At 41.1% G+C, this 26,184-nt stretch overlaps 1 protein-coding gene across 1 annotated transcript in view; it reads left to right on the top strand.

Moving 5' to 3' along the window:
* The first annotated feature begins 320 nt into the window (after positions 1–320).
* The window catches only part of LOC138963706 (probable hexose phosphate transport protein), an 86,964-nt gene continuing 61,100 nt past the window's right edge, over positions 321–26,184 (top strand). The window contains exons 1-3 of the mRNA XM_070335553.1: positions 321–479; positions 16,207–16,320; positions 23,087–23,179. Of these exons, the coding sequence (XP_070191654.1) occupies positions 16,228–16,320; positions 23,087–23,179 (186 nt within the window). The 5' untranslated portion in view covers positions 321–479; positions 16,207–16,227. The remainder of the gene's footprint in view (positions 480–16,206; positions 16,321–23,086; positions 23,180–26,184) is intronic.

The following is a 26,184-nucleotide window of genomic DNA, read 5'->3' as shown; positions in this document are numbered from 1 at the left end:
CTTCTGTGGTCAGTTTTGTTGCACATGTGGCTTTTCTCAAAATTGGCGTTTTATGGCATATTATCAAACCGTACACATTTCCCAAATGCACAAACCATTCTTTTATTACACAAATGTGTTCATCAAAGACTAATGTATCACTTAAAACACCAAAAAAAATCAACTGAAAAGGTTTAGTTTGTCACAAATGTCCAAGCACCCCCCCAGCACCTTTTGGCAAAGCCTCATATACTTTAGTTTGAGGTCGCGCAAGGTAGTGCAAGGTCGCGTGTGGTCGCGTGCGGTCGCGTAGTAATTAGTCAGACACCACTGAGGCAAGGGAAGTAACTAACAGTGATTTCCGGTCCAAGGGCTGTCATCTTCAAGTCAACGGTAACGGAGTGACGGATTCACTTCTCTGAGCCGAGTTGTATAGTGTCATCGTATACACCGCATGCGGTCTAGGCAGACTATGCTAGAGGAAATACTGTTTTTGAGCGGTAAGCTCTCACACTTTGTTCACAGTAGGTCAGCATCTTTTTGCGTCAAGAGATAACGCAGAAGGCATTTGTTATTCACAAACGTGTTCCGGCAGATCTATGACTATGGATTAGGGTTAGGGTTAGGCCAAAAAAAAAAAATTGTCTGTTTCTGGTCACCCGACCGACCCTAAATTTCGGCGCCGACCCTAAACTTTTTTTTTCCAAACTCAAATTTTTTTGTTGTTGTTGTTGTGGTAAAGGACAGGGTGAGAAAATGAACAACAAAAACGTGTGAAAACGAAAGTCCGCTGACGATTTGTAAATGTGTTGAGTGTCTTGTCTCTATGTATAGTGAATCCAGTCTCTTTGCGCGATTTTTAAAGTTAGTTTTATTGGTCTACATTTGGGGTAACAAAAAAATAAAAAATAAAAAATCCCGACCTACCGACCCTATTTTTTTTAGCCATGTTACCAGAAACAGACAATTTTTTTTTTTTGGCCTTAGGGTTAGCCGCAGGTTACCGTGTCCAGATCGATAATAATATTGCAGGGGATATCTCGGTAACTTGGATATTGCAGGTTACAAGGGCTGTATAAGTCGATCGTTAATGGGGATATTTCAGGTTACATATATTATGGGCAGATCATACAACTACAAGCACTACTCCGGTGATAGTAGTGAGTAATAGTAGTTAGTACACCGATACATAATTATGCCCTTTGACCTTTTCCGGAGCCATGCAGACTTCAACATAATGTCGGTCACCCTAAAAAGTAACACTACTTGAATTGAGAAAATCCAAAAACAAAGAGACTGCCAATGTTCCAAAATTCAGAATAAAAAAACCAAGAAAGGTAGGTTGCTGGAACATAATCATTTGTTATTGACAAAACAATATTAGATTCACAAATATATATATATATATTGACCCAACGGTCTTAAAAGTGCACAAACAAACAACGAGTAACAAGAACTTAGCTTGATCGAATGTTTCGGCCGCATGTTGGAAAGTCCCAAGTGAATGAATGATTATATATGACGAAATGAATGACTTAAAAAGGGAATGACGTCAGCTTCGAAAGAATGTTCTATAGGTAAATAGAACATGACAGAGAGAGAGAGAGAGTATGTAAGCCCGTGGTTGTATGTGATTTATGTAGAAGAAATAGAAAGAGCTAAGGTTGAATGTAGGTAGTATTAGTATGCCCCTATTGTGTATACAATTACTGAGGTATTAATAACTATTATGTCTAACCCTAAAGGCTGTTCTTAACCAGACGAACCTTTGGTTCGCGAACTAGGTTCGTGGGGTTCGGCGAACCTCAAGACTGGTTCGGCGAACTTGTCTTGGTTCTTAACCAGACGAACCTGAGTTTTCGAACTAGGTTTGGGGGGTTCGGCGAACTAGGTTCGGGGTTTGCAAGTCATGTCTTGGAAACCTTGAAGATCGGGCCGAACCTTTGACTCTTCTGCCAAGGAGGAAGACAAATTATTGAAAAACTGAATCTCAATGGCGGACGAAATCACCCAAGTCAAAATTACATTTTCTGAGATTTTATAAAAACAACGCTTGAACGAAAAGGTAGAATGGTGACTTCCGTTCGATTTCAAGTTAAGCTTTTCATTTTTCCGAGCAAGACAACCGCTGAGAGTGAAAAAAACGCCGCTGTTCGACTTCAAAATTTCCAGTCGTAGACGACCTTCGCTTCTGCAGCATTGTGTTAGTGCAGGTGAGGCAGTGTTACTCATTTCGCTGAGCTCGTTTTCGTATTGTTGTGCATTAGGATCATCTAGTATGATATGAATAAAAGCAGGAATGACTTCGGCATGTAAACGCATTGATTTTGTCGAAATCAGCACAGCAGTAAGCTAGATTCTTTCTGCTCAATTTGTTTAATTTTTTCTTCAAAAGTTTATGATTTTGATTGTTTGTTTATCTCATCGGCACAACATCCATCAGGCAAAATATCAATATGTTGAATGATAACGTTGAGATAAGGAAGTTCACACATTTATCTGCTTGCAACAACAATCGCAAGGACAGATCTATCTGCTTCGTTGACTGCTAGATTTTCATTGAATTTCCCAAGTAATGATGATCTCGTTTTCAATTAGATCTGGACAGTGTTTGTGTTCTTAGATTCATGATTGACCATGCAGGCTGATTGAGATCATAACATTGTGTTTGTTTGTGCTGGTGCAATGTGCAGAACAATGGCCCGGACCGCAGGATGACCCAGTGATCAATACAACTTGCGTTCACCACTCAACATTGTCTTCCACCTAACTCAAGGGCAAAAATAAAGGTACATGCTGGTGAAATCATTGTGCAATTTATGTCTGTGAAGATCAAGATAGTTGTTTGCTCTAACTGATCATGCTTATTATTATCAAGTTACATACACACTCCGCCCCAGCACCACCCTAAACCCATAACAACACTCTCCAGTCCAACTACCCCCACCCTTCCGTGCAACATATGTTGCCGTCTGTACCTTGTTTGTGGTTATGGGGAGTGCTCAAATAGTTCCATAACTGTTAATATAAATTAAAAGTACTGAGAGTTTCATTTTCCATTGCTCTTCCCCTTCCTCACGTCACATTACACACTCCCTTTGCCCCATCCCCCACCCCCTCTCTCTTTCTATGCTCTCTTTTTTCTTTTACTTCTTCTTCTCTTTCTCTCTCTCTCTACCTGTATAAATCAGCTCTCTGGTTGTTGCTTCTGTAAGTGTAATGTAAATTCTACATCTCTGCATTTGTATTGTCATTTTTCAGAATGCCCTTGTAATAACTTCAGCGTCTGCCCATGGAGTCTATATAGGTCAAAGTCTCAAATGTGATGTGATCAAGAGGATGCCGCAATGATCCAGGTAATATTGCAAATACTCAAACTGATCTAAAAGCAGAAGCATAACGTGATCCACAAACATTTCTGCTTAAACATTACAGGGTTACAGTACACCCAGAAAAACAGCTGGATGTTAGTGCATAATTATCTGCAAGTGCAAGCAACATCGACCCTCTCCCCCTGCTCTTTTTCCATCAGCAAGAGCAACATTTATTTTCATGTACAACTTTTCTAGTGCCTCTTATGTTGTATAACTGTTGATATTTAAATGAAGCAAGTGTTTGTTTTCAATGGCACTGCATTTCCCATGTACACACACACACACACACACACACACACACACACACACACATTCGCATTGTCTCTGCCTGTCTGTCTGTGTCTGTCTGTCTGTCTCTCTCTCTCTCTCTCTCTCTCTCTCTCTCTCTCTCTGTTTTTACATCAGTAATTGGGGTGTTGCAGGTAGCTCTGTTTCCTCCTTGGGGATGAAGCTACCAGGGAAAGGGATTGTGTTGGAGGTGCGGGTAGAGGGGTAGCCCTCCCGGTGCTCCCCCTTGGACCTCCCTAGTCTAGGATCCTGGGTCTTCGCGAGGTGGCCATTGTGGCGTAATCCCTCCGGACTAGCATAACGTTTCCCTATCCCAAGACCGACCGTGCGTGGTCTATGACCACATCCTCTACGAGGTGACCCTATCAACTAGGCAGCGCAAGCCCCTAGGCGAAACACGGCGGATCTAGAGGAGAGAACCTCGATAAAAAATTTGAGCTGCCATGAAGACGGAGCATGTTGGCTGAGGACAGCGGGCAGACCTTCTGTGCCGACACCCATCTACAGGAGAAAACCAGGCATGCACGCATCAAACCCAACATGGCCATACAACAACAACAAAAATAACCGTCAGTAATTTTGATCACTTGCACTTCACTGGGATTTAGTTACTGAATCAGTCATTCAGTGAGAGTGTTATGTAGAGTAAGAGTATTGAGTCTGCTGCTGCTGCTGTTGTTCTTACTCATTACTGTTTCTCCTCTCTGCATAATTCTTGTTTTCCCTTAAAATGCTGGTGTTTTTTTCATCATTTCAGTATCTGTCCATTGAGTCTGCGTCTGAGCTGTGATGGGACCAAAAAGATTCCAGAATGAAAGAGGTAACTTTTACTGATCTTTATTTAGTTTATGGAGAAGTTGGTTCACATAATGCATTACAGAGTTGCTGTAACACAGGGACTGGGTGGCCGAGTGGTAACGCACTTGTGCTCGGAAGCGAGAGGTTGCGTGTTCAGGCCTGGGTCAGGCCGCAATTTTCTCCCCCCTTTCCTAACCTAGGTGGTGGGTTCAAGTGCTAGTCTTTCGGATGAGACGAAAAACCGAGGTCCCTTCGTGTACACTACATTGGGGTGTGCACGTTAAAGATCCCACGATTGACAAAAGGGTCTTTCCTGGCAAAATTGTATAGGCATAGATAAAAATGTCCATCAAATACCCGTGGGACTTGGAATAAAGTAAAAAAAATTCCATCTCACACGGCATTAAGTCTCAGGAAACATGAATACACGCATGCAGGAAAAAAAAAAAATATGGGTAGCGCCGTATGTATGGCAGCTCGCTTTCCCCGGGGAGAAAGCAGCCCGAATTTCCATGAGGGTAACCTCACTGGACTGTAAATCTTATCCAATCCTATCCAATCCAATCCTTTTTAGATATATATTAAACATTGTACCAGTCATTACATGATCAAACTGTGTTAGCCACCCCACCTTCCCCGGTTCCCAGCTATCCTTCTATCCCCGCCTCTAAACCCCCACCCCAATCCTTCCATCTCCCCCAAATCAAATTTACTGACACAATACTGATTTTTATTTTACCTTATTTAAGTGTTCTTTGAATAAAATTATATAGCCTGTTGCTGCTGCAAATGTTGTTGTGACTGTTCTTCCTCATTGTATATTTTTTTCGTTTCCTCAGAATGCAGTTCTCCCATGCACCACAGCGTCTATCAATGGAGTCTACAATATTGTCTGGGATGTGATTTGAGCAAGAGCATGTCAGAATGATCAAGGTAACTTTTTAAACACACAGAACTGATCAAACTGTAGAATTCAAGTACACAATTTCAGATGTTTTCAAATGCATAACATACTGCAACAGTCAGGGTCTTTCTCCACATAAAGAGTGTGAGGTTTTCTTGGTAAAATTGCGATTTTTGTCGCTATGCGCAGAGTGCGACCTTTTTATTTGATTTTTGTACTATAAAGGCAGATATCTATCTATACATATAATAAAAGAGAGTGTCTGTCTGTGGTCGCCATACCTCTGAGATGGCAAGAGGCAGGAAAAAGATAGTGTGCACGTACACTCCCTAGGTGCCGCAGATGTGCACCTGGGTTTTAGTTTCTTGATTGTTTCCTTTCTCAGATTATGGACCTCCCATTTATTGAATACAGCCTATATGGTGCAACACCAGTTCAGTGCCTACTGTTCACCTGTAGCAAGCACATCATGCCAGTGATATTAGAGACTCGCTGTTGCTCCTATGAGGGGTAGAAATGAAGAATGAAAAATTAACTGGACAGTTCCGGAAATTTCTAGAAGGTAAGGGAGATAACTCTTTTTTGTCTGTGGTCGCCATACCTCTGAGATGGCAAGAGGCAGGAACAAGATAGTGTGCACGTACACTCCCTAGGTGCCGCAGATGTGCGCCTGGGTTTTAGTTTCTTGATTCATTGTTTCCTTTCTCAGATTATGGACCTCCCATTTATTGAATACAGCCTATATGGTGCAACACCAGTTCAGTGCCTACTGTTCACCTGTAGCAAGCACATCATGCCAGTGATATTAGAGACTCGCTATTGCTCCTATGAGGGGAAGAAATAAAGAACGAAAAATTAACTGGACAGTTCCGGAAATTTCTAGAAGGTAAGGGAGATAACTCTTTTTTGTCTGTGGTCGCCATACCTCTGAGATGGCAAGAGGCAGGAACAAGATAGTGTGCACGTACACTCCCTAGGTGCCGCAGATGTGCACCTGGGTTTTAGTTTCTTGATTCATTGTTTCCTTTCTCAGATTATGGACCTCCCATTTATTGAATACAGCCTATATGGTGCAAGACCAGTTCAGTGCCTACTGTTCACCTGTAGCAAGCACATCATGCCAGTGATATTAGAGACTCGCTATTGCTCCTATGAGGGGAAGAAATGAAGAAAGAAAAATTAACTGGACAGTTCCGGAAATTTCTAGAAGGTAAGGGAGATAACTCTTTTTTGTATCCAAACAAAGGAGGTAAAGCTAATGATAATGGGATAGCGAGCGTCTTAAATTGCTACAGGGCTCCGCTTACTCCCGGGCGAAGCCGGGCTTAACTGCTAGTATTCAAATAAAAGAAAGTCTTGCATGGGGAGGAAGGAATATGCATGAGGCTTTTGACAAGACAAACTGTCCTTATTAGAGCCTAAACATACGTTCCTTACCGTTAGAACCAAAATGTCAGACATCATAGATGCTCCAATTAAACAAAAGAAGGGCATCCTTTTACTTAAACATAATTATACACTGTACCGCACATTAATAACCTGGTTGTGTTCTGTGGCAGTGCATAGTGGGAACCTTTTTGCTTAATGAATTTCACATGTGTCTGAAACTTGAATCTCCACCAAAAGAAGCTGGACGTAAAAAGGGGTGTCAAAAAAAAAGTGCCCTATTTCCTTTTTGATCTCTTTTTTTTTTCGCAGTCAAAAATGTGATTAAAAAGAAAATAGGGAGGGTTTTTTACCATCCTGTATAGTCTTGTTGTTCCCATGTAAAAACCTAGTCAAACATGTGGTGTCTGATATGCTGGGTAATATGGTGAGGAACATGCCTTTAAAGGCCCAGTCATAATTGTGAAAGCCGTTCTGCTCAGCTGGAATTTGATGAATTTTGTTGTTGTTGTGTTTAATGAAATGAATTCGCAAAAAGGAAAACAATTTTTTTTCCTGTTCACACAAAGCACTTGTAGATATTTGGTATGTGCCGCATGTCAGGGGTGGTCTTATTCAATCAATCAATATGAGGCTTATATCGCGCATATTCCGTGGGTACAGTTCTAAGCGCAGGGATTTTTATTTTTTTTTATTTTTTTTTATTTTTATGCAATTTATATTGCGCACATATTCAAGGCGCAGGGATTTATTTATGCCGTGTGAGATGGAATTTTTTTACACAATACATCACGCATTCACATCGGCCAGCAGATCGCAGCCATTTCGGCGCATATCCTACTTTTCATGGCCTATTATTCCAAGTCACACGGGTATTTTGGTGGACATTTTTATCTATGCCTATACAATTTTGCCAGGAAAGACCCTTTTGTCAATCGTGGGATCTTTAACGTGCACACCCCAATGTAGTGTACACGGAAGGGACCTCGGTTTTTCGTCTCATCCGAAAGACTAGCACTTGAACCCACCACCTAGGTTAGGAAAGGGGGGAGAAAATTGCTAACGCCCTGACCCAGGGTCGAACTCGCAACCTCTCGCTTCCGAGCGCAAGTGCGTTACCACTGGTACTTTTCCACAGTGGAACCCCCCTTTCAGACCCATTCATTTCAGACTTCCTCCTTTTTAAGATCTTGCTTCTTTAGATGTTCTGTGACGGGTGAAGTGGCGCGCAGTGGTAAGACGTCGGCCTCCTAATCGGGAGGTCGTGAGTTCGAATCCCGGTCGCTGCCGCCTGGTGGGTTAAGAGTGGAGATTTTTCCGATCTCCCAGGTCAACTTATGTGCAGACCTGCTTAGTGACTTAATCCTCTTCGTGTGTACACGCAAGCACAAGACCAAGTGCGCACGGAAAAGATCCTGTAAACCATGTCGGAGTTCGGTGGGTTATGGAAACACGAAAATACCCAGCATGCCTACTCAACGAAAGCGGAGTGAAGCTGACTATGCTCTCAGAGTATAGTGTGGGGAACCCAAATGGGCAAACAAGCTCACACGTCACCAGAATTTCTGGAACGCTGAAGAAGAAGAAGATGTTCTGTTCATAACCTCTGTAAATTACCCCCATTTTTAGACCCCTTCCATTTTAAGACTTGATTTTCTCACATTTTTTAAGGTCTTAAAAGGGGTTTCCCCTGTACTCCTAAAAAAACCTGACCCACAAAGTAATTTAATTATAACTGCTGTAATCGTTCCTTCCGTGTGCTATTATCTGTGGGTGTTTTTTTCTCTCCTGTGTTGTCTCATCCTCTGTGCGCCCTGAAAGAGACCTCCGGGTCGAAATTGCCGTACCTTGTCTTATCTGGCTGTGATCCCGCCTTCGTATTAATGTGAGGGCAGTACTTGTTTTAAACTTTCAATATTGACCGTACGTTTTGCATAAAACACCAATAATGAATTAAAAATACATCAGAAAATTATTTCCTCACTATACACAATAACCCCTCATTTAAAGGCTGACAAAGTCCTATTTAATTAGTTTACTTACTTCCAGGGCTTTTCCCATCGTTGCGGGGATGTATAAATTAAGCTTCCTGCAAAGTTTTAGGTTTGAAGTCCTTACCAATTACAAGAAATAATCAATTCTTAATAAAGTTTATTGCTATCTTTAGAAACAGTTCTCCAGGGCTTGGGCTATTTTTAGACCGTCAACACAGACAGTACAGCTTTGTCAATCCCTGCGTGAAGGAAATCGCTCACCTTCCACGTGCAAAACGTAGTGATATTGACACGCCAGATTAGCGCGGTAGCGGATTGTGCTAAGCAGGAAAGCGCGCTTTTCTGTATTCTTGTTAACTTCGCAATTTCCGGAAAACATCCACTTTCACTTTGAGACTGTTCTGTTTACATTCGACACTATCAACACCACTTTGCAATACTGAAATAATTTTTTCTGTTTTCGAAAGCTACAGCCAATCGTTATTATATCCCCTTAGGTACAGTTTTATAACATTATTGGCACATGTAAACAATAGGAATTAATTAATGAACGCTACGAAAAGGGCAGCCTTTAACCTATGAACTTGCAACTGTGTTGACCTGTGTAATGTAACATAGACCACCACCATCTCTGTCTCTGTCTCTCTCTCTGTCTCTCTCTCTCTCTCTCTCTTACACCCCTTACCTGTTCGCAAACCTTTACCCAAATGTATGCTAAATGTATATACAATACAAGACAAGACAAGACATGGCAAGACAAGACAAGTTAGGAAAAGGTTGCCAGTAGGCCAATAGAGGGATGACAAGACAAGACAGGACAGGACAGGGACCAAAAAAAAAAAGAAAGATAACTAATTCGGTCAACAGATGTAAAAGAAATAAGCATTTGTTTGGGTTGAATGTTTGGGTGTCACCCTGTATATATTTGTATTTTTGCAGGACAGGGTCGAGTTGTGATGATGTCAGGGCGACTGAAGACACACCAACAAGTCTTCTTCGGAAGTGTTTGGAACACAAATGAACATTATTTCATAATAAAAAGGCGGCTGACATTGATGTTCATATCGGTTCATGTTCATATTCTCAGCACAGACGTGTGCTTAGAAATCGGATGTTTAAGAGCAAGAGACAACCCTGAATAAAGCCTTATGAAATATGGTTGGAGCTGGATCAAAAGTGTGTGTGTGTGTGTGTGTGTGTGTGATATGAAGGGCAACATTTATATATGATGAGACAGAAAGCTAAAGCACATCCTTTTATCGTACGTTCCATATCGTCCTCCTACTTTAAATGCTTGCTAATACAGACGTTCTCCAAGAAAACGTCTATCCAGTAATGTTTTGTTTATCGCAATGAAAGCTTTTTTTTTGAGAAGAATGAAGAGGAATCAAATTTTTAAAAAACAAAAACCAAGACCAATTGAATTGCTCAAAACGTAAAGAAACAGGATGATTTTGGTTCAGTAGTACTATTTGTAGACCCTTAAAGCAATACATCCACAAGGGATTCCAGTGTATCAGTGGAAATAGAAAATTTCTGATATAACTTGAATTGAAAATTAAAACAGACTGAATTGTGATAAAAAGAACCAAAATCCCGAGTAGTTTTTTTTTTTAGGTCTCCCTCTTCACTCAATCCCCAAACTCATATTCTGTACCGAAAAGAGCTCAAACACACACGTGGACAGACAGACACGCACACACACTTTGGTAAACATCATGTATGCTTCTCGACTCTGCTGATCCACCATTAGAAATATCGCTATCATCATTTATTTTTGGTCACCGTCTTTCCCTTTTCACAGGCAAGTTTTTTTGTGTAGCATTTCCCATAGAACCCCGATGGCTCCACGGTAGACAGTCCATACCAGTCATGTTATTTTCTCGAATCAATTTATAACCTTTAACCCAGGAGGGTAAATGACATAGAACAGAAGGCTTCGGGTAATCTTGAACTTTAATGTGTTAAATTCATAGCTCATAATTCAGAGGCATTCAAGCCTCCAAATTTGGAGAACCTGCACTTGTAATCATAACAAGTCTTTTAGATCCATTTAAAGTCACGGAATGAACTCCGATGAACTGTACGAATCATAGCGTACTCTGGTACGAATGCATTTTGTTTACAAATTACATGCGTCAAAGAAGGAATTGTCCGTGTCAGCGGACAGGGGAGGCAACTTTGTCGTGTAATTGAAGTCCCTTGGTTGACAACCTACGCCATTTTCGCCGATCAAACAACCAAATTAATTAATTATGCTTAGGTTTGGAGCTTAATCCGTCAATTAATTTCATGATAAATGTTCTTGGGCTTGATTACAGGTACTTGGATCTAAAATAAGTAAAGTATGCCACTCGATTCTGAGCTATGAATTTAACACACTAAAGTTCAAGATTACCAGGCTTCGTGCACCATGATCAAGTGGGAAGGAGAGACCCAAATCGACAACCAGCACGGAGTTACCACTCAATCGGTGATTTCGTCTTGGAGGCAGCCATTTTTGGAAGGGGAATAACTTACTTGCTTTTATTGTCGACTCGGAGTGAGCTCCCCTCGTTTGTCGGCGATCCAGGTTTCGTGTCTTAACTGGACAAACTAGTCCTTGAGTTTGCCGAACAAGTTCACCCAGTTAAGACACAAACCATGGTTCGCGAACCTTAGTTCTAATGGTTCGTCTGGTTAAGAACAGCCTTAAGGTTGAATGTAGGTAGTATGCCCCTATTGTGTATACAATTACTGAGGTATTAATAACTATTATGTCTAACCCTATACCCCTATTGTGTATACAATTACTGAGGTATTAATAACTATTATGTCTAACCCTATGCCCCTATTGTGTATACAATTACTGAGGTATTAATAACTATTATGTCTAACCCAATACCCCTATTGTGTATACAATTACTGAGGTATTAATAACTATTATGTCTAACCCTATACCCCTATTGTGTATACAATTACTGAGGTATTAATAACTATTATGTCTAACCCTATACCCCTATTGTGTATACAATTACTGAGGTATTAATAACTATTATGTCTAACCCTATACCCCTATTGTGTATACAATTACTGAGGTATTAATAACTATTATGTCTAACCCTATACCCCTATTGTGTATACAATTACTGAGGTATTAATAACTATTATGTCTAACCCTATACCCCTATTGTGTATACAATTACTGAGGTATTAATAACTATTATGTCTAACCCTATACCCCTATTGTGTATACAATTACTGAGGTATTAATAACTATTATGTCTAACCCTATACCCCTATTGTGTATACAATTACTGAGGTATTAATAACTATTATGTCTAACCCTATACCCCTATTGTGTATACAATTACTGAGGTATTAATAACTATTATGTCTAACCCTATACCCCTATTGTGTATACAATTACTGAGGTATTAATAACTATTATGTCTAACCCTATACCCCTGTTGTGTATACAATTACTGAGGTATTAATAACTATTATGTCTAACCCTATACCCCTGTTGTGTATACAATTACTGAGGTATTAATAACTATTATGTCTAACCCTATACCCCTATTGTGTATACAATTACTGAGGTATTAATAACTATCATGTCTAACCCTATTGTGTATACAATTACTGAGGTATTAATAACTATCATGTCTAACCCTATACCCCTATTGTGTATACAATTACTGAGGTATTAATAACTATCATGTCTAACCCTATACCCCTATTGTGTATACAATTACTGAGGTATTAATAACTATTATGTCTGACCCTATACCCCTATTGTGTATACAATTACTGAGGTATTAACAACTATTATGTCTAACCCTATGCCCCTATTGTGTATACAATTACTGAGGTATTAATAACTATCATGTCTAACCCTATACCCCTTTTGTGTATACAATTACTGAGGTATTAATAACTATTATGTCTAACCCTATACCCCTATTGTGTATACAATTACTGAGGTATTAATAACTATCATGTCTAACCCTATACCCCTTTTGTGTATACAATTACTGAGGTATTAATAACTATTATGTCTGACCCTATACCCCTATTGTGTATACAATTACTGAGGTATTAATAACTATTATGTCTAACCCTATACCCCTATTGTGTATACAATTACTGAGGTATTAATAACTATTATGTCGAACCCTATACCCCTATTGTGTATACAATTACTGAGGTATTAATAACTATTATGTCTGACCCTATACCCCTATTGTGTATACAATTACTGAGGTATTAATAACTATTATGTCTAACCCTATACCCCTATTGTGTATACAATTACTGAGGTATTAATAACTATCATGTCGAACCCTATACCCCTATTGTGTATACAATTACTGAGGTATTAATAACTATTATGTCTAACCCTGGAATTGAAATGCCCCTATTGTGTATACAATTACTGAGGTATTAATAACTATTATGTCTGGAATTGAAATTATGAGTGAATATGTTCAATTCAGACACCAGTAGGGTGGATGGAAAAACCCATCAGTTAGACGCGGAACAAAGGGGAGAAAATGAGCGATTGAGTTAACGAATACTGTTCAACATTTAGCTCTGAGGGAAAAAAAACTTAAAAAACAAAAAAACATTCACTCACTCACACACACCAGTGTTGTTGCCAGGCCTCGGTCTTCGGTCTCTGACGCATTCCTTTCTGATTTGACGCATTGGACCTAGCCTTGTCCGGTCGATGGACCGATAGTTTTTACGTTTTGGTGGTCAACTGACCGATACATATTCGTACAAGGCGGACAAGGTCTGCAATGAATGGAATGGGAGTTGCAAAGTCGGAAAACAAACCCCGATCAAAATGCTCATGTTCGCTACGAGTGAAAATGCACTCTGTGCCGAGTCCATGTTTGTCGTCATTGACACTCGAGGCTGCGTTTACGGAAATACCCGATCCAGCCGGTGTACCTATTTACCGAAAACAGCGCAAACAGCGGAAAGTTCATCAATATAATACTACGGCATGGTAATGCGAAGATCAGGCAGGATCCCTACATTCGCACATCGGGCACTGTATTGGAAAGGGTAGGCCAGGAATGTCAGGCTCTTTCTCCTCGCAAAGTTTATGAACAATTAAAACTAGGAAGCGACATCAAAGCAATGTCAAATGACTTCAAACAGGTTCAGAATAAGAAGGAAAGGGAAAAACGTGAATAGCATGAAAATGTTGCCCAAAAAAAGATGCTAAAAGTTGCAACAAAGTTGTAATTTTTGTGTGGACCTATTGCTTTTTTAAAGCCAGGGCATTTGGACCTATTGTTTTTTTTTAGGGAGGTCCAAATGACCTATTGTCTTCTTAGGCTGGCAACAACACTGCACACACACTCATACACACTCATACACACACACACATGCACACACACACACACACACATACACACACACATACACACACACACACACACACACACACAAATAACTCAAGAAATAGATCATGAAGGGTTGTCATTTGTCAGACAGCACTAGAGAACAAATTACTCAACAAAAAGATCATGACAAGTTGTCATTTGTCAGACAGCACTAGAGAACAAATTACTCAACAAAAAGATCATGACAAATTGTCATTTGTCAGACAGCACTAGAAAGTAGAAGTAAATTGTTCAACAATAAGACACGCTGGCTCCGCCGCCTTAATTGCACCAGTCAAGGTGAATGACCATGCAATTCCTGATTGCCCCAGACGCTAAATTTGATAAAGCTATTTCGGGTAGGGGGAGAAGGCTACAAGCGGTTCTTTGTCAGAGCATTAGTTTCTCTGCGGAAAAACTATTGCAAGTTATTACGAAGATAAAGTGAAAGCAAAATATTCCCTGGAAAAAGCTCCAGACGTAATTCTGCGGAAAAACTAAGTTTGTTTTGCTTCGGAAACTAATGATGCTGCGGCAGGTAATGAGTAATCTTTGGTAATTCCACAGAAAAACTTGTTTTTACACTACATTTCCTTTTTTTCTTGGAAAAAACGAATAATGTTATCATCTACTCAGAATAAAAATGCACACAATTAAAAAAACTATAACTATCTTTTGCCCTCTCTCTCTCTGTGTCTCTGTTGTTCCTCATTTCGCCCGCACAATCGTAACCCTTGGAATTGGAACCAGTAATAGTCCTGGTTTTATTGTTTTAACAGTGGAAAAAAACAGTAGTTCTAAAAATCAACCGGTAGGTCATACTAGCAGCCAATTTTGTTCCGGTATTTTCTCGTTTACCGGTTAACGCCAATACTGAAGCAGTCCACCTGAAATTTAAGCACAAGTAACCCATCAGTATCAGACACACGCATGCACACACACACACACACACACAGCACATACTCACTAACTGCTCTCTCCCTCTTCCCAACACCGGCTTTAAATAGGGTTAGCATGATTCATCATATGGCTTCAATGAAATTGTTCAGGTCAGGCTGATTGGTATACTTTTGTATGACTTTAAATTAAAGGCACAGTAAGCCTCCCGTAAACCATCACAGATACTGTTAGGCTTTTACACACAGTACAAACACCCTTTCATTTAAACACTCACCGCTTGAGAACATCCTAGGTGCCCTCCGTAAAGAGCAAGCAATTTTCAAAGAATTTATTTTTGCGTGGTTTATCTTACCCCTGAGCCATCGTGAACCCGTGTGATCCAGTTTCCCTTTTTCACAATGTTGTCGTCAGTATGTAATTCGCTGTGAGCTTATCTGCAATAGCACGTTATTATGTACCTCTGACTATGCACGAAACAAACGGCTGTGGTTTACAAGTACTCTAGCGATGGCTTTTGATTGTTCAGAGGAACTGGCGATAGGCATAAACCGTCGTCTGCTACGAGAACCACGACCTTGCGTGACCCTGCTTCCGGGCTTTTCTTTTTTCAAACTTTCAAAACTTCGAATTGTACTAATCTTGTCTTGATGAAAAAATAATTATTTTATGATTTAAGAATGTTTGTGTAACAAGCTGTCAATTTATTATTTAGATTTTAAAAGTTAGGTCTAGCGCCAAAACGCACCACGGTCCGATTGTGTGAGGAGACAATCCGCAAAATTAATTCTTTGAAAATTGCTCGCTCTTTACGTTGGGCACCTAGGATGTTCCCGTTCGGTGAGCGTTCAAATGGAAGGGTGTTTGTACTGTGTGTAAAAGCCTGACAGTATCTGTGGTGGTTTACGGGAGGCTTACTGTGCCTTTAATGTTTTCACCTTGAAATAATGCAATGTCACTTACGCAGTAGCGTGTAAAAGAAAAGCGTTTCTACGTTTATTATTTTCAACAAAAGACAGGTGTCTAGCCGGCAGCATGTAAGAAAACGGCAAGATATAAATAGCTTGCACTCTTCACCGGCAGACATTTTTGCAGAGCCGCTGTGAAGGGTGACACAGTACCCTCCCTGTCATAATAAATGATAATTCTGTAATCTTTTTTCCTGCTCATTCTTACTCTTAGATGCTTATTAATGTACTCTTTTTCAGAGCAAAAGAACAAGCCTAGACATGGGAAATCATCGTAGAAATCAAGTGATCATATTTTCACTGGGATGGATTGCTTATGCATCAACATACTTTTTACGAAAGCCTCTGGGAGTTGTAAGTATACTGTGCTTATAGCCATGCTACACTTACAGGGTTATGAGTACTGTGCTTATAGCCATGCTACAGAGTTATGAGTACTGTGCGTATAGCCATGTTACAGAGTTATGAGTAAGTACTGTGCTTATAGCCATGTTACAGAGTTATGAGTACTGTGCTTATAGCCATGCTACAGAGTTATGAGTACTGTGCTTATAGCCATGCTACAGAGTTGAGTACTGTGCTTATAGCCATGTTACAGAGTACTGTGCTTATAGCCATGTTACAGAGTTGTGAGTACTGTGCTTATAGCCATGTTACAGAGTTAACAGTACTGTGCTTATAGCCATGTTAAAAGGGTTAACAGTACTGTGCTTATAGCCATGTTACAGAGTTGTGAGTACTGTGCTTATAGCCATGTTACAGAGTTAACAGTACTGTGCTTTTAGCCATGTTACAGGGTTAACAGTACTGTGCTTATAGCCATGTTACAGGGTTAACAGTACTGTGCTTATAGCCATGCTACAGGTTACGAGTACTGTGCTTATAGCCATGTTACAGGGTTAACAGTACTGTGCTTATAGCCATGCTACACTTGCAGAGTTATAAGTACTGTGCTTATAGCCATGCTACAGGGTTATGAGTACTGTGCTTATAGCCATGTTACAGGGTTATGAGTACTGTGCTTATACCCATGTTACAGAGTTATGAGTACTGTGCTTATATAATATAGCCATGTTACAGGGTTAACAGTACTGTGCTTATAGCCATGTTACAATGTTAACAGTACTGTGCTTATATCCATGTTACAGGGTTATGAGTACTGTGCTTATAGCCATGTTACAGAGTTATGAGTACTGTGCTAAAAGCCATGCTACAGGGTTATGAGTACTGTGCTTATAGCCATGTTACAGGGTTAACAGTACTGTGCTTATAGCCATGTTACAGAGTTATGAGTACTGTGCTTATAGCCATGTTACAGTTACAGAGTTATGAGTACTGTGCTTATAGCCATGTTACAGAGTTTTGAATACTGTGCTTATAGCCGTGCTACAGGGTTAACAGTACTGTGCTTATATTTTATAGCCATGTTTCAGGGTAAACAGTACTGTGCTTGTAGCCATGTTACAGGGTTATGAGTACTGTGCTTATAGCCATGTTACAGAGTTATGAATACTGTGCTTATAGCCATGCTACAGGGTTAACAGTGCTGTGCGTATAAGCCATGTTACAGGGTAAACAGTACTGTGCTTATAGCCATGTTACAGGGTTATGAGTACTGTGCTTATAGCCATGTTACAGGGTTATGAGTACTGTGCTTATACCCATGTTACAGGGTTATGAGTACTGTGCTTATAGCCATGTTACAGGGTTATGAGTACTGTGGTAATAGCCATGTTACAGAGTTATGAGTACTCTGCTTATAGCCATGTTACAGGGTTATGACTCAGTACTGTGCTTATAGCCATGTTACATGCTACAGGGTTAACAGTACTGTGCTTATAGCAATGACACAGAGGTATGAGTACTGTGCTTATAGCCATGATACAGAGTTACGAGTACTGTGGTTATAGCCATGATACAGAGTTATGAGTACTGTGCTTATAGCCATGTTACAGAGTTATGAGTACTGTGCTTATAGCCATGCTACAGGGTTAACAGTACTGTGCTTATAGCAATGACACAGAGGTATGAGTACTGTGCTTATAGCCATGATACAGAGTGAGTACTGTGCTTATAGCCATGATACAGAGTTATGAGTACTGTGCTTATAAATAGCCATGACACAGAGTTATGAGTACTGTGCTTATATTCATGTTACAGAGTTGTGAGTACTGTGCTTGTATAGCCAATTGTTACAAAGTTGTGAGTACTCAGTGCTTATAGCCAATTGTTCTAAGTGTCAATATGATAAGTATGATAAGATCAGTATCATAAGTCCTGTATGTCTGCCACGCAGCAGTATGATAAGCCTGTGTCTGTCACACAAATGTGATAAGTCTGTATGTCAGTCAAACAACAGTGTGGTACGTCCTGTTGTGTGACAAGTCCTCAACAGTGTGATAAGTCATGTATGTCTGTCACACAATAGTGTTATAAGTCCTGTGTGTCTGTCATACAACAGTGTTTAACAAGTGGCTCTATCCCATCTCCCCCCTTTCCCCGTCGCGATATAACCTTGAACGGTTGATAACGACGTTAAACACCAAATAAGAAAGAAAGAAATACAACGCTGTGATAAGTCCTGTATGTCTGTCACACAACAGTGGGATAGCTATAAGTCAGCGCTGAAAGTCCAAAAAATGGGGCACTCGCCTTTGGCTAGTACTTCTCATAATTTACTAGCCAGAGAGCAAATTTTACTTGCCAAACCAACCATTTCAATTCAGTGCTTCAGCAGCTTTACTCGCCTTTGGCGAGTTGATTAACAATTCTACTCGCCATTTACAGATTTCTACTTGACATGGCGAGTAAAATACTCGCCACTTTCAGGCTTGTAAGTCCTGTATGTCTGTCACACAACAGTAGGATAGCGAAGTCCTGTATGTCTGTCACACAGCAGTGTGATAAGTCCTCAGACCTGGGAACCCATACGATTTCGCCGTATTTTGTACACATGATTGTCGAGAGTACGCTCAGTACGCTCAGTGGGAAAAAAATACGACGAGAAAAATTCCTAGACTACTTTTCTTCACAAGCCCATCCTGAAGCCGATCCAGTATTTTGGCACATGATTACGTCACTATATTAGCCACCGTCGAAAAAAATATAATCGGATCGTGTCAATCAATCAAAACAACCAGGCAAACGAAAGTACGGTATTTGGCGAAATCGGCTCCGAGAATAAACAAGTGAAACAAAGAAGAAAAGTGAAAAAGTTTGAAGAAAAATATCACACACACACAATTTGTAACCAACACACACATGTAGTCCCGCCCGGAATAAGCTTTTTTGTGATGATTTACGACTTTTGCGCACATTTCGAGCAGACGAAAACACAACATGGCGGCTCTCGCTCCTCCAACTATCGCGAGACACAAAAAAACGAAATCTCGTGCGCGCGAGATCCTGATACATCCGGTGTTTCTCTGTAATATTGACTGTTGTAAAACAAGTCTAAAAACTTGTGATAATGCATGTTTCAGCTACTAGGTACTGCCCTGCCTTTGATCTGGCCGCACACACAGATTTCCACTCTGTTAAACTCGGTCACTGACCGGTCACTGACCCCGATGCAGGAAGTGTTTCCTCTCTCAGATATGACAGGGGAACCACCTCTCATGGCAAAAACTGGGTCATTGACCCCTGGGAAGAAGGTCGTGTCTTTAAACAAGGCCACCCAGCTATCACAATGCCTTTGATCTGGCCGCACACATATTTTCACTCAGTTAAAGTCGGTCACTGACCCCGATGCAGGAAGTGTTTCCTCTCTCAGATATGACAGGGGAACCGGTATATGACTTACTAGAGGAATACCCGGCTTCGCCGGGGTGAATCGCGAGACAGAGACAGACAGCGTGGCGGTTCACCACAATCACCTTTGAAGGCGAAGTCCTGTCAAACGGGATTGAGAATTTTAGAGCTTATTTCTTAGCCCTATATTATCTGCTGTGGCTTCTCAAATGCCAGAACATACAGACAGATGATGATAAAATCGTTTATTTAACGTCACTCTGTAAAAACATTGGCGACATTTGTCTTAGATTAAGAACACACACAGGCACGCACACAAACTTTCCCTTTATGTACAGTGGTTCACCACCCTCCCGCCCCCCGCACACTCTCGCTCATCTAATTAAAAATGGTGTTAAGAGATACTTGGATATAAAATGGTATTTTTAAAAGTTCTAATAAAAATATATAGTAGCTGTATGAGAAGCAATGGCGTCAGCCGCAGCAACGTCTCTTCATATCCAGGGACCAAGTGGGTGCGTGTGCATAAGTCCAGCGATAAGTTTGGGACCTTGCCACCCAAGGTCTTTATTAAAACTTAAAAGATAGCTTAATTTTTCCTTTGAGGTATTTGGCAGAATATTTCTATTTGAGTTTATAAACTGAGTCAGGGGTTGAAAGTGGCATGAGTTCAAATCACACTCCAAAGTCAAATGAGCAAGACAGACAAAAGCCGCTAGACCACATCACAAACAGAACTCTACAATACACAGGTTTTTGCCCACACACACACACACACAAACACACACACACACAGAGAAGCCGTATATGTATATATGCATATCTATATCTATAAATATATAGAGATAGGTGAGAGTGTATTTTTCGCGTGGCTATAAATTGATTCGACCTTTTCACTTTGACAGTAAGAACAACTTACGGGTGCAAGGGAAGCGTTGTGGACAGCGCAGTGGACAGCGCAGTGACATTCTAAAAATAGTAACTTACAAACGGGAAAGCCACACGAAGGAAGGGAGTTAAACGCTAAACACTGGAGAAGATAAGGAAGAGTTACTTATAATGGTGAAATGAACACAAAAACCAAAATCCGTTCAGCGCTGCGCGCTGAGAGCACGTGTTGAAATATCTCATCGATGATATTGTGTCCGGGGTGTAGCTGAATACGGTGTCCAAATTTGAAAAAGATCCACCGAGAACTTTGGCGTTGTGATGTGGTGTAGCGGCTTTGGTGTGTCGGTATGGGGGCCCGGGTAGCTGAGGTGGAACCAAAATCGGTTCTGCGCTGCGCGCTGAGAGCACGTGTTGAAATATCGACCAGGTTGTGTCCTGTCCCGGGTCTACCTGAATATGCCCACCAAATTTGAAGCAGATCCATCGAGAACTTTGGCCGTGCATCGCGAACTCACACACAGACACACACACAGACACACAGACACACAGACACACAGACACAAGTCGTATATATATATAGATTATGGACCCAAAATACGTGTCCGCGTCCGTAATGCCGAGGTGGCCGTAACGTACAGGTGTTTTACAGTGTAAAGCAGTCCGTGCCGAGACTGACTGTCCGTATTCTGCGAGTGTCCGCTAAGTTCAGTGACCGTATTTGACAGTTTTCACTGTACCGGTAATCGCTAATCGAGCGAAATGAAAATCCGCGGCGACTTCCATTAGGTGAATGCTATTCAAGTTTAGGTAACGTTTTAGCCGCATCTTTTTATAAGCCGCAATGCGATTTTTTTTTTTAAAGTCGCGGCTTGTAGTCTGTCAAATACGGTACAGTTTTTGTCAGTAAAAATTCAAAAAAGCATTCGTTTTAAATGTATAGGTAAACTTAATTAACGGTGTGACGGACGCGCATGAGGCATGTTTTAATCATGGATGTGCAAACGCTGTGTGGAGTACGCTCATTTTTTTGAAAATACACCAAGTTTGTTTGAGAATACTCAAAGTGCAAAACAGGGGTTCCCAGGTCTGAGTCCTGTATGAATGTCACACAGCAGTGTGATAAGTCATGTATGTCTGTCACAGAACAGTGTGATAAGTCCTGTATGCATGTCACACAGCAGTGTAATAAGTCCTGTATGTATGTCACACAGCAGTGTGATAAGTCCTGTTTGTCATCATTTTCACGAGTTTTCATTCACAAGCACCTGGGAAATAAATCTCATGTTCCCCAGGCAATAAATCCCCGGTTACCATAGTTGCAGGAAGCAGGTTATACATGGATAATCAAAAGCAAACCCAATAGAAACGCTCGGGGATTCTTCGGCTCTTTTCATTGGTGTTTCCCCAGACCTAAACAGATGACACGACACTGCTTTGCAAAGGCCAAAGTTCCAAAAACAAACTGGCAAACTGGCAAAAGTAAACAAAAAACAAAACTACTTCATGAAAGGTCATACATTCATCAAAAACAAATGAAACCTAGCGATATGTATAGTCTTCTTACAGAGTCATGGGGTGCGTGTATCTGTGTGTCTATACACAGACGTTGGGAGAAACACGAACGTCAAGTTCAAGTAAAACGACCCCTGACACACACATTTTGACCCGTGCACAAGACGTTGTATCGATAAACGAAGCACAAATAAGAAACAATAATAAAAGCAAAGAAAATAGCAACAAGATATGCAAACATCTAACAAAGCCGAGCAAGCAGAATGACAGGTCTAATGAAAAACAAAGAGGTACTGAGTCGGAAACAAGATCGCGATTCTTTCCTTCGCTGCACGACGCAAATCTTCTGTGACCTTTGACCAAACGTAGCTTCCACATTCGATCACTCAGCTTAATATTTACAACAGAAAGCCGAGGGGGTGGAATACCGAGATGAACCTACAGAACTGTGCATCCTCAAACCTGACATATTCATCCCAACATTTAATGAACTCAAAAACACAGAAAGGTGCTTTCACACGCCATCTTTGATTGCCAGTGGTTATCAAACCGGGACTCGTGTGGTTATCAGCACGGAACCCGTGTTTCAAAGCATGGCTCCCTGGGTTGATTGTGCACTTATTTTCTCACTATCAAAATGATGACAAAAACGATGTTTGGTGGTTTGTTGACAGACCAGCTTTTTTGTCGGTCCGAGGGGGAGCATATCGTCTTTTGTTTCATATTTATTGACCAAGGTAAAATATGAAACAAAAGTCGATATGCCCCCCGAGGACCGACAAAAAAGCTGGTCTGTCAACAACCCATCAAACATCTTATAATGTCTGTCACACAACAGTGTGATAAGTCCTGTATGTATGTCACACAGCAGTGTGATAAGTCCTGTGTGTCTGTCACAGAACAGTGTGATAAGTCCTGTATATGTCTGTCACAGAACAGTTTGATAAGTCCTGTATGTCTGTCACAGATCAAGGCAGACTTGGAGTCGGAGTTGTCACTGACCAAGAGCAACCTGGGATGGCTGGACACTGCGCTTCTGCTTCCCTACGCCGTTATGCAGGTAAGACATCCCTACACTGTTATGCAGGTAAGACATCCCCACACTGTTATGTAGGTAAGACATCTTTACACTGTTATGTAGGTAAGACATCTTTACACTGTTATGCAGGTAAGACATCCCTACACTGTTATGCAGGTAAGACATCCCTACACTGTTATGCCGGTAAGACATCTTTACACTGTTATGTAGGTAAGACATCTCTACACTGTTATGTAGGTAAGACATCCCCACACTGTTATGTAGGTAAGACATCCCTACACTGTTATGTAGGTAAGACATCTTTACACTGGTATGTAGGTAAGACATCTTTACACTGTTATGTAGGTAAGACATCTTTACACTGTTATGTAGGTAAGACATCTTCACACTGTTATGTAGGTAAGACATCTTTACACTGTTATGTAGGTAAGACATCCTTACACTGTTAAGTAGGTAAGACATCCCTACACTGGTATGTAGGTAAGACATCCCTACACTGTTATGTGAAACCGGCAGGGTTGGCATAGTGGTAAGGCGTCCGCCCCGTGATCGGGAGGTCGTGGGTTCGAACCCCGGCCGGGTCATATCTAAGACTTTAAAATTGGCAATCTAGTGGCTTCTGTCTTGTGTGTGGCGCACGTTATATGTCAAAGCAGCACCGCCCTGATATGGCCCTTCGTTGTCGGCTGGACGTTAAGCAAACAAACAAACACTGTTATGTAGGTAAGACATCTCTACCCTGTTATGTAGGTAAGACATCTCTACACTGTTATGTAGGTACGTCATCCCTACACTGTTATGTAGGTACGTCATCCCTACACTGTTATGTAGGTAAGACATCTTTACACTGTTATGTAGGTAAGACATCCCTACACTGTTGTGTAGGTAAGACATCTTAACCCTAGGACTGGTTGGTCCGGTGTCAGAATAATGTGACATGAAGCCTGTGCTGTGACTTCTGTCTTGTGTGTGGCGCACGTTATATGTCAAAGCAGCACCGCCCTGATATGGCCCTTAGTGGTCGGCTGGGCGTTAAGCAAACAAACAAACACTGTTATGTAGGTAAGACATCTCTACCCTGTTATGTAGGTAAGACATCTCTACACTGTTATGTAGGTACGTCATCCCTACACTGTTATGTAGGTAAGAAATCCCTACACTGTTATGTAGGTAAGACATCTCTACACTGTTATGTAGGTACGTCATCCCTACACTGTTATGTAGGTAAGACATCTCTACACTGTTATGTAGGTACGTCATCCCTACACTGTTATGTAGGTAAGAAATCCCTACATTGCTATGTAGGTAAGACATCTTTACACTGTTATGTAGGTAAGACATCTTTACACTGTTATGTAGGTAAGACATCCCTACACTGTTATGCAGGTAAGACATCTTTACACTGTTATGTAGGTAAGACATCTTTACACTGTTATGTAGGTAAGACATCCCTACACTGTTATGTAGGTAAGACATCTTTACACTGTTATGTAGGTGAGACATCTTTACACTGTTATGTAGGTAAGACATCCTTACACTGTTATGTAGGTAAGACATCCCTACACTGTTATGTAGGTAAGATATCCCTACACTGTTATGTGAAACCGGCATGGTTGGCCTAGTGGTAAGGCGTCCGCCCCGTGATCGGGAGGTCGTGGGTTCGAACCCCGGCCGGGTCATATCCAAGACTTTAAAATTGGCAATCTAGTGGCTGCTCCGCCTGGCGTCTGGCATTATGGGGTTAGTGCTAGGATTGGTTGGTCCGGTGTCAGAATAATGTGACTGGGTGAGACATGAAGCCTGTGTTGCGACTTCTGTCTTGTGTGTGGCGCACGTTAAATGTCAAAGCAGCACCGCCCTGATATGGCCCTTCGTGGTCGGCTGGGTGTTAAGCAAACAAACAAACACTGTTATGTAGGTAAGACATCTCTACCCTGTTATGTAGGTAAGACATCTCTACACTGTTATGTAGGTACGTCATCCCTACACTGTTATGTAGGTAAGAAATCCCTACATTGTTATGTAGGTAAGACATCTTTACACTGTTATGTAGGTAAGACATCTTTACACTTATGTAGGTAAGACATCTTTACACTGTTATGTAGGTAAGACATCTTCACACTGTTATGTAGGCAAGACATCTTACCCCACTGTTATATAGGTAAGACATCCCTACACTGTTATGTAGGTAAGACATCTTTACACTGTTATGTAGGTAAGACATCTTTACACTTATGTAGGTAAGGCATCTTTACACTGTTATGTAGGTAAGACATCTTTACACTGTTATGTAGGTAAGACATCTTTACACTGTTATGCAGGTAAGACATCTTTACACTGTTATGTGGGTAAGACATCCTTACACTGTTATGTAGGTAAGACATCTTTACACTGTTATGTAGGTAAGACATCTTTACACTGTTATGTAGGTAAGACATCCCTACACTGTTATGGAGGTAAGACATCCCTACACTGTTATGTGAAACCGGCATGGTTGGCCTAGTGGTAAGGCGTCCGCCTCGTGATCGGGAGGTCGTGGGTTCGAACCCCGGCCGGGTCATATCTAAGACTTTAAAATTGGCAAACTAGTGGCTGCTCCGCGCGCCTGCCGTCTGGCATTATGGGGTTAGTGCTAGGACTGGTTGGTCCGGTGTCAGAATAATGTGACTGGGTGAGACATGAAGCCTGTGCTGCGACTTCTGTCTTGTGTGTGGCGCACGTTAAATGTCAAAGCAGCACCGCCCTGATATGGCCCTTCGTGGTCGGCTGGGCGTTAAGCAAACAAACAAACACTGTTATGTAGGTAAGACATCTCTACCCTGTTATGTAGGTAAGACATCTCTACACTGTTATGTAGGTAAGACATCTTTACACTGTTATGTAGGTACGTCATCCCTACACTGTTATGTAGGTACGTCATCCCTACACTGTTATGTAGGTACGTCATCCCTACACTGTTATGTAGGTACGTCATCCCTACACTGTTATGTAGGTACGTCATCCCTACACTGTTATGTAGGTACGAC

The sequence above is a fragment of the Littorina saxatilis genome, linkage group LG4 (assembly GCF_037325665.1).
Source record: "Littorina saxatilis isolate snail1 linkage group LG4, US_GU_Lsax_2.0, whole genome shotgun sequence".
NCBI classification, from domain to species: Eukaryota; Metazoa; Mollusca; class Gastropoda; order Littorinimorpha; family Littorinidae; genus Littorina; species Littorina saxatilis.
This window is presented reverse-complemented; position numbering and strand designations above follow the sequence as displayed.